General features: G+C 38.7%; 1 protein-coding gene across 5 annotated transcripts; it reads left to right on the forward strand.

Moving 5' to 3' along the window:
- The first annotated feature begins 989 nt into the window (after positions 1-989).
- Positions 990-7205, forward strand: LOC148098087 (uncharacterized). Of its 5 annotated transcripts, XM_087829643.1 has the most exons (6): positions 990-1098; positions 2842-2951; positions 4102-4323; positions 4648-5739; positions 5991-6159; positions 6266-7205. In XM_087829643.1, exons 3-6 carry the CDS (start codon positions 4104-4106, stop codon positions 6387-6389), a joined length of 1605 nt encoding a protein of 534 aa, XP_087685769.1. In that variant the 5' UTR covers positions 990-1098; positions 2842-2951; positions 4102-4103; the 3' UTR covers positions 6390-7205. The 5 variants fall into 5 exon arrangements, with proteins under 5 accessions (XP_087685769.1, XP_087685771.1, XP_087685770.1 ...); XM_087829645.1 differs by lacking the exon at positions 2842-2951; XM_087829644.1 differs by lacking the exon at positions 990-1098 and having other exon boundaries at positions 2785-2951.
- Positions 7206-10201: the final 2996 nt, after the last annotated feature.

Consider the following 10201-nt stretch of genomic DNA (forward strand, 5'->3'; position numbering starts at 1 on the left):
TCCCAGAACGGAGCCATGCCACCAAGCCTAAATGACTGCAGATGGAAATAATGTTTATTTTACAAATACACATCGACCGTACACTGTAAAAAAGATCCGTATATTTAACAGTGAAAGACAGTAAAAATACGACAGGAAAAACCTGTTAATTATAAAACAGTTTAAAACTGTTGATTTGATGTGAAATTGCCGTAAATAAAGAAATGTGGAAAAACCGTAATATGTAAAAAAAATTTCTGAAAAAAATACATAAACCTACTGTAAATCACTCTTGCATAGTTTTTTTAACGGAAGATTCCAATAAAGTTTAGAACAGGCAAACACAATTTTTTTTACATTTATTTATTGAAAAAAATACAGGTTTTAATTGCTGAATGTAAGCATGGTTGTGGTGCTAATGGATACATGCTGTAATATGACTTTGTGATTTTTGCATTAATTTCATTGCATAATAATAATAATGGATTAGATAGCGGTTTTCAAGAAGCCCAAAGCACTTTACATTAAATCCATTCTTGATTCATAGCACATTTAATACAGCATATTCTTCCTCAAATTGTAATATAACAGGTACATATGTCCCAAGATCTTTATACTAGAAATGTATTAGGGCAATTTTTGGATGTAGTTTTTGTAAAGAATATGGGATGTAGCTGTTAAATCTACATTCTGTTGAACTCAATAAACCATGAGTTTAAAATGTAAAAGCTAACAACAACTTGAGAGACCTACAGCCAATGATAGACATACTATATTATTGAGTGAATTCATATAATCCCAAAAGTGTTAAAATAATAATCTGTTGTCTGTTCTATTTATTCATAGTTAATTATTATATGAAGAAAAAAGATTTTAAAAGCACTTCCTCCCAAAACTAGGCATTTTCCCTGAAGTTTAGAGCACTGTTTCACATCAAGGCGCCTGATTTCAAACGGACCAATCAGCGCACTGCATCAGGCTCCACCGCAGATAACGTCTGTAAAGCTCCACACAAGTTTTGCTTTGGACTACTTGGCACCACGCCATCTTCATTTTCGTGGACTTGTTTCTCATTTTTTTAAATTTAACGTCTGCCACAGCTCGTCTTCAGTTACTACGGTAAGAAAATAATCCAACTTGGTTTATTTATCGACAGCATTGTGTTGCAGGCAGTGAAGGGGCAAATGATAAATTTACGTTAGCTTTAGCTCGTTTCTAGCATTAGCGTTAGCTACATTAGGCTGAAAAGAGCCTTGCAAAACCAGCAGTGCGCGTTTTGAGACGTGTTTTGGAGACGGGTGTATTAATGGAAACCGTCTAATTTGTATAGCTATATTTGAATCCTTTGTCTAAATGCGGCCTGGATTTTCCCGCCTTGTTTGACATCTGGCTGAAGCTTTAAGTTTGCTAGCCTCGCAGCTGTGTCATATTGACTATGTATTTTTGCAGCATATGTGGAGAATCGGTTCAGTCCGTGAAAGCTTATGTTTTGCATTGCAGACTGCATCGTAATGAACCCCGGTGTATTTTTGAATGTGTTGAAGTAAGTTGTAAGCAGGTGTTTTCTGGATATGCTGCTTTAAAGTCTCACTTCTACCGCCACCACACTGGTACCGCAACTGTTTCTCAGAATGCTACATTAATGGGTTTGAATTGCACTGTCTCACTTTGTGAACGGCAATGTGAGGGAACTAAAGCTTTGATTGCTCACTTAAAGGAACACATAGAAGAGGGACGGCATGTAACTTGTCCAGTGAGAGGATGCCAAAGTGTGTTCTCTGTAAAATCTACATTTACCTCCCATATGTCTAGAAAACACAAACATTTGGAAAATGTGATTTGTGGTTTAAACAAAGATACTCAGAGAGTCCATCTACAAGTGCCACCATACAGGAAGGTGCCAGTGTATCAGATATAGAAGACCCTGGTATGGATGGGTCTAATTTCAGTGACCTGTATCTCAGAAATGTATGTATGTTTTACATTAAACTACAGGGACAGCATCTTCTGCCAGCATCTACCATTCAAACCATTGTTGAAGAAATACAAAATATACATGAATTGGGACAGATGTATACATTGGATAGACTAAGGTCACTTCTAAAAGATATGCCAGTTTCAGATGAAGACATTATAAAAATCTGTGACACAGTAAAACAATCTGACTTGTTCTCAGCTTGTCACACAGGGCCCATGAGAACTGCTTATTCAAGAGTTCAGTGCTTTAAAGATGTGTTCAAGTATGTTGAACCCAGAAAAGTGTTTTTGGGCAGGGACGAAAACAGGATGGAGAGATTTGCCTATTATGTTCCTCTGCTAAATACTTTGAAGGGTATGCTGGAATCAAGTTTTTGGCAAGGTCTCATATCAGTGGATCCTAATAATGTTTCAAGACCAGATGTTCTCAGGGACTGTTGTGATGGTAACGTGTTTGTGTCAAACAAATTTTTTCAGGAAAATCCACATTGCCTCAAGCTGGTTCTATACCAGGATGCATTTGAAGTAGTGAACCCACTTGGTTCTGCCAAAAAGAAGCACAAGGTTTTGGCAGTGTACTTCTCTCTACTCAACATCCCCCCCCATGCCCGGTCAAATGCTGATCATATGCAGCTCATCTTACTTTGTAGGGAGAAGGATTTCAAGGAATTTGGCCATGAAAATGTTTTTTCAGAACTCCTGACTGATTTGAAGGTACTAGAGGAGAATGGGATAACAATGGCAGACAAACCTGTTGTGAAAGGAGCGCTCTACTGCATTGCTGGAGACAACCTGGGCTCTCATTGTATTGGGGGTTTTACAGAAAATTTCAGTTCATCACCGTACTTATGCAGATATTGTCTGTTAACTCGAACTGAATTTCAGGGTGCTGATCCAGTAGTGTGTGGACCTCAGCGGACCCCAGAAACGTATAGATCTGCCACTGAACAGCTGGAAAGAGAAGACGTGTCAGAAGTACAGGGGATAAAGTTCAGGTCTGTATTTAATTCTTTACAAAGCTTTGATGTTTGCACACCTGGCATGCCCCCATGTCTCGGTCATGACATCTTTGAGGGTGTCCTCTCATACGATCTTGCTCTTTACCTCAAGTACTTCATCAACACAAATAAATGGTTCACTTACCCAATTCTGAACAGGCGCATCAAGCAATTTAAATACAAAGAAACAGATGCTTCATCCAAACCTTGTGAGGTCAGTCCAAAAACATTGAAACTTGGTGGACAAGCTGTTCAAAATTGGAACTTCTTGAGACTTTTACCTCTCATAATTGGAGACAGAGTGCAGAACTCTCAAGATGATGTGTGGCAGTTAACGTTGCAGCTTAAGGACATTGTTGACCTAATTTGTGCTCAGCAAATTTCCAAGGCTCAGGTTACTTATCTGGATGCTCTCATCCAAGAGTATTTGGAAACCAGAAAGCTGCTGTTTCTTAATATCAACTTAAGACCTAAACACCATTACTTACGACATTATCCAGGGCTGATCCTAAAATTTGGCCCTCTCATCAGGCTGTGGACAATGCGCTTTGAGAGCAAACACAGCTACTTCAAAAGATGTGCAAGGCATCTGAAAAATTTCAAAAATCTGTGCTTGACTCTTTCAGAGAGACATCAGATGTTTCAGGCCTTCCTTTCTGCTGGGTCAGTGAGTCCTCCAGCATTGCAAATAAAAGATTGCTCACCATTTTACTCAGAGCTTTACAGTGAGCAAGTTAAAGACGCAGTCCTACATTTTGGCTTTACTGAAAGCAATACAAAGATTCCAGTTGCTGTTCAGTATAATGGCCTTACTTACAGGAAGGGTCACTTTATTGTCACTAAGTTTGATCAGTCAATGGAGTTTGGTGAACTTCTTCTCATTCTTATTAAAGATGAGTCTGCTCTTCATTTTCTCATGAGAGTTTATGATGCAGAATTTCTTTCTTGCTACCACATGTACTCTGTAAAAAATGACACTGGGAGATTAGAGTGCAGACTCATCAGTGAACTGATTGACTTGTGGCCGTTATCATCTTACGTGAAAAACGGACACCAGATTGTTCCACTGAAGCACAGCGTCTTGTCAGACTGAATGCCTTGATGTCATTGGGCCAGAGCCAAACTGTTTGTATGTGTGTCTTAACAGATATGGCTGAATCGCAGGTGCTTACCTTAAAGAACATAGGGGATGCAATTGCAGGAGTGCTTCCGGACCTTCCTGATCAACTTCTCAAATCAGTAGAAGATACTTTGAAAACACTTGGTGCAGAAACCACAGATGATTTAAAGTACATTACAGAAAATGACCTGCTGCCAGTGCTCAAGCCCATACAAGCTAGAAGACTAGTGGCTGCCTGGACCCAAAATGGTAAGTGTAAAACATTGTCACCACACCAAACGCACAGAGGGCTGTTGAAGTTGGAAATAGTTAGAATATGAGTGTTCCTGAGTCTGATGATGTGACCATCATTATTTAACCATGCTTTCTGTGTAAATAAAACTTGGATGCTTTGTGGGGCAATTTAATACACTTTGAGTTTCGAAATGCAATCTATCAAACAAATTGCATTATTAAGTTTTGACCACGCTGTGTAACCTTAATATCTCAAAATGTATCTATGCAGTGCAGAATTTAACATAACAGAAAACATGATCTAATGCTTTCATATCTGTTTTTTATGTACTTTTAAAGTCTCTGGCACTTCGACACCAATCGCTGTACATTCCTCTCCAGTGGATGTCCTTCTTTCTCCACCCTCAATTTCTTCTTCACCAACGTCATCTACCACTACTTCATCACTTTCAGGAATCTGTACACCATTACTACCAAACTGGGTAGAGAGATTTGAGATACCATGGCAGAGGCTCCCTGAGGAGTTGGTACAGAACTTGGAAAGACAGAAAAGACCAAGCGCAAGACAAAGACGAGAAATGGTAAGGATTGTGGTCTCTGAAATGATGAAGACTTGTAAGAATCCAACCAAACACAATACTACAGAGATAGCAAAAAGGATGGTGGCCAAGTATCCCAAGTCTCTTCAAGATGTGATTGATGGTGATGTTATTGGACCTGGATATCATTCCCTTGTAAAGCAACTTCAGGCAAGAGTTGAAAATGTCAAGCGACCTGACACACCAAAGGTAAAAAAACGCAAAGCAATATCAGATGACGACAACGACACAGATGAAATACCAGCTGAACAAAAAGCAAGGGTTCAAGACACATATGGCTGTATTAGCTGGGAGCCAAAGCATTTGCCACTCTCTGAGACTGTGGAGAGTCAGCTTGAAAAAAAAGAAGAAATGAAGAAGCTGTTTAAAAAGAATAACTACAGTACAGATGTTGTGAAAGAACTAGTCAAGTGCACCTATTACACGCAGCGTAAAGACATCAACAAAGGGGCAAGCATCCAGAAACTATGCCAGGAATGGCCCTTTCTCTTCAATGAAGTTGGTATGACCGCACATTTCCAAGAACTGACTGGTGTGAATCTGATGGAGACCTTCCTTGCCAATGTAGACAAAAAGGGTGCACGTCTGTTAAAGTTCCTCAAATATGTTGATGCACAAAAGCACAAGCAAGTCCTGAATGCTGTTCTCAAACTTCAGACTGAAAGAGGGCAGTCCAGTGGTTGCTTGCAAGAAGTCATTGAGATGATGCTTCTTTTACTGGCTCATTTTGACGAGAAGGGAGAGCTTCTGTTCCACTGCGTTGAGATGACAAGCCTTGCAGAAGATGTTCAGATGGAGAAAGTGCCACCAACACCCTTCATCATTGTTTGCGGTAAGCCAAAAGAGCAAAATTCAACTTTTTTTTTTCTGTTGTAACTGCCACGTTCTTGTACTCTTGGCTTGTTTAGTTTCATGTTCTGTTGCTTCCACACTAATACACTGGATAACACAACCATATAAGTTCAACTAGTAACATAACTTATCCTATGATCCATGTAACAAGTATCTCTGTATTTGTATATATGACTGACATTAAAGCTCTTGTTATTAAAGTTTTTAATTTGTTGTTGTTTTAATTCTCAGGTTCCTCCTGCTTCGCTGCTGAGACATTCATGTTGAGCATTGACAAGAAGATTGTCAACGACCGCATCACAACCTTCACCTCTGCTATCTGCCTAATGTTTGGCAGTTACTACTGCTTTAACATACACTACCCTGTGGAACTACGATCAACACTGGAGTTCCTTCAACGGTAAAATTTCTTTTATTATGGATTTATTTTTGTGCTTATCAAACTTGGCCAGTTGATACCTCAGGTTGTTAATTTCCTCAATCTCTCTTGCCCTTTTTTCATGAAGGTGTTTCTTTTCCATAAATCCTGAGAGAGGCACCAAGGTTGAATCCAAGAAGAAAAAAGTGCTCTCAGTCAATCCCAGAGTCCTCACTCTCATCTCAGACATTGCTGACCATGAGTGGATCTAGTCCTACCCCTCTTGTTTGAGACGAAGTGATAAAGGTATACTATGTTACATACTCTACAGATGTTCTATTTTTGAAACCATTGTTACATTTCTGATTGTGAGTGGGAAGTTTTTAACAATGTGAAGTTTTACTAGACACAATTTGTAAAAGTACATGTTCTACTTTTGATTCACTGTTTTATATCTGAAAAATGTATCTGGTAAAAATGTGGTAAACCCGCAAGTTTGTTTCTTGGATTTTAATTTTCCCAGTTTATTCCCAGATATTTGTATTCCAATAGTGTAAAGGTATGCTGCATGTACATTGCTGGCATTTTGTACTTATCCAAAAATTTGCAGTTAAAGTTCTCAAAACAAGTGTAAAGTTTTTGTTTGTTACCTGATGCAGTTTTAAGATGTACATTTTCAGCTTTACTGCTCAGTTCTGTGTGCAAAATATGTGGGTGTAAACTTGTTCCTGTAATTTCTTCAATTCAGACTTTCTTTCAATTATACAAAAAATGTTTAATTCTCTATATTTGTATTTGGATAATTTGAAAAGTCAAGATTCTATGTGTACTGACATTTATGTAGTGAGAACAGCACCAAAACACTTAAAGGTGTCTGAATTGTCTGCTAAAGGTAATGTGAAGTATAATGTGTGCTCAACTTACAGCACTGGTTTTGCACAGTTTGAATAGAACTTGTAAGAATTCTGTGATTCCTCACTGTTACTGTCATGGAGATAACTAGTAACTATTTGTGATTTGTTGAGTAAAAATGTAAATGTTTGATGTTCAAAACATCAAAGATGTTAAATAAAATACTTTTTTGGAAATTTAAGGTGGACATTTTTGTGTTACATTTAGTAATTTGAATAAAATCATGGTTTGTGTATAAAACTTACAGAGTAGAACACTGAAAAGCACTCTAGTCTAAAAACGGTTACAGAATAAAATGGTATTTTATTATTTTTTGATAGTTAATTTTACAGGGAAAAAATGTTGTGTTTTCTGGCACAAACTTTATTTTATATGTTATTTTCATGTTAATTCTAGGGAAAAACATTATTTTTTCTTCAAGTTAAAACATTGTCTTCTACGGTAAAATATTGACCCTAGCACTATTTTTAACCGTAAAATCAACAATAACAATACCTTCTTACCGTTAAAGAAGAAAATGTTTCACCCGTAATTTTACGGTAGATTTCTGGCAACCACAGCTGCCAGCGTTTTACCGTAAAATCGACAGTTTTTTTTTTACAGTGTAGGGTCTGCAGAGTCCGCAGGGGTGATGTTTAAAACAAGTTGTGGAGGTATTTGAGTTTGGACAGAAAAATGTTGCACCGACCGAGCTGCTAAAAAAACGTGCCATCTGTGGTTTTGAATGTGTTCAAACACTTTCTCTGCCACGAGTTGTTTGCCACGGTTGGAAACTTCATAAAAGCCTCAAATTCTGCTCAAGTGTTTCTAGCCTTAGGTTACCTTTCAGAGTGATTCCTTTGAGTGACTCTGAGCTGCTTGATAAACACAGACTCCAAAGTCTGGAGGAAATAAAACTGAAAACAGGATTTCAGCTGCCTGCATGCCACCGTTTTCCCCGCCAGCCGAACCCTCTGATGCCACGCAGGGTCACTCCGGTCCCTCCGGTGGATGATTTGGGGTTGTGGTTGGCCGTGGCAGAGGGTGGAGGCGGGATGACCTCTGATGCAGGTTGCCACTCTGGCTTCTCTCCACGCTGCTCGACCCAACTCATGTTCCAGTTCCAATCCCCCCACCCTCCACCTCCGCCCTCACCTTCCCTCTTCTTTCTGCCTCGTGCACTCCAGCCAGACCTCCATCCTCTCCGAGGACCCTGTGTGCCCGTTCAACCCCTCCAGCCCTGCTGCAGGCTGGGCAGAGTGACAAAACCAGAGTGAGGCTTTTGGCTAAAGACCTGGCAGAATCTATTAGCTCCCAGCAGACCCACACAGGTTTCACATGCTTGCATTACAGGGAAGAATAAGAGTTTCACAAAGAGAGAGGAAAACTGGAGGAAATTAGAAAAGGAATCAGACTGTGTAAGACGAGAGCCACGAGGCCAAAATGAAACCAATTAATAAGGATAAATAACTTCTCACTGGAGCGTGCTTTCAGACTGCTTTACACAACAAAGTCCTGAGTTGGTTGAAGAATCAGAGGAATTTTCCCATGAGGCCCTCTGAGTCTATGGAAATTTAGTTTCATATCATGAATTGACTCTACTCTGCTTTGTCTTACTTCCTGCCATATACAGTGTTGTCAGAAAGTATTTGCCCTGAAGTATTTGACATATATGTCAAATACTTCTAGCCATCAAACAAATAATATTGGTCAAGTAGTAAATAATGAGTAAATACACAATGTAGTTTTGAAATGATGGCTGCAGGTCCAGTTTATTTAATGAATATTAATGGGAAAAAGCTATCCAAACCTAGCTGGACCTGTGTGAAATATAATTGGATAAATAAAACCAGTACTGGTGCTAAAAAAAGAAAAGAAAATGTGTTCATAACACACCGGAAAAGACCCAGGGAAACTGAGATAAAAATGATGAAAAATAACAATTAAAAAACGATAAAGACCCTGAAAACCATAAATTTCACACCCAAGCCTCAACTCTCGCGACCCGGTACAGCTGGGGGCCGCTGATCTTGATGACTTCTCTGCACTGATGAGACAAAAGTTCAACATTTTGGAAGAGACCCATTATATCTGATGAAAAACTAAAACAGCATTTCATAAAAAGAATATCTTACCAGCTGCTTTGCTGCTTCACGACCTGAATGGTTTGTCGTAGTTAACAATTCAATGAATTCAGTTCTCTACTGAACAATCCTAAAGGAGAATCTCAGGCCATCAGTTCATGTCCTGAAGCTCAAGCTCAACAAACCATTCATGCTCAAAAACCTTCCAATGTGACTAAATTACAACCAAAGTTCTTTGATAATCTGAACCATGTAAGTATGACAAACATGTTTAAAAAATCTCCTGTTCCTCTGTTATATTAAACAAACATCACTAGTGTAAGTACAGGTAACTCATTTTTAGTTTATTTCTTGTTTTGATTTTGATGGTATTTCCCTTTCCCTCTGTTTGAGGCACCGTTCTTCTCTTTTGTCCTGTTTTACTTTGATAGCTGTTTTTTTTTCATGTGTCTTTTCAGTTTTTACTTCCAGCCTTCATGATGTGTCATCCCTGCCTTCATTGTTTTCACCTGTTGTTATTGTTCCACCTGTTCCCACCTGAGTCTTAAAATGTAATCAGTGTCTCTGTATGTATTCAGTCCCATCATCCGTCTTGTCTTTGGTTGTTTTCCCTTTAAAATTTTCTTTCCAGTGCATTCTTATTTCTTAGTTACATTTAAAAACAGCTGCTCTTGAACAAAGTTTTCTTTAATCAGCAGAAAAGAGGAGGAACTAAAGCGGCTTGTTTCCGATTGAGCGGCTGCTGCGGCCCAGTATGAGTTAAATAAAGATTATTTTGAACTGTGACTCACATAGAGCAGCTCTAGTATTATTAGTACTACTTGTACTATTTTAAATCTGTTCAGTCTAAATAAAGTGTTTTGCTTTTTTAATCTCTCAGAAAGTACTTGCACATCTTTCTGAACTACCTCTGTTATACAAAATCTTTGTTTCATTTTATTTGCCTGTTTCTCGACTTCTATCTTCTCCACAACCTTTTGAAGCCCTGCTTTCAGCTGCATGTGTCTCTACCTATTCAGTCATCTATCTGTTCTCCTGCTGGCTTCATTTGTGATTCACTTGTTGTGGCTTTGCCTTGTTTTCATCTCCGTTCCTGCATTTTGACTTTT

Source organism: Neolamprologus brichardi, chromosome 16 (genome assembly GCF_056152115.1).
Source record: "Neolamprologus brichardi isolate AB-2024 chromosome 16, ASM5615211v1, whole genome shotgun sequence".
Taxonomy (NCBI): Eukaryota; Metazoa; Chordata; class Actinopteri; order Cichliformes; family Cichlidae; genus Neolamprologus; species Neolamprologus brichardi.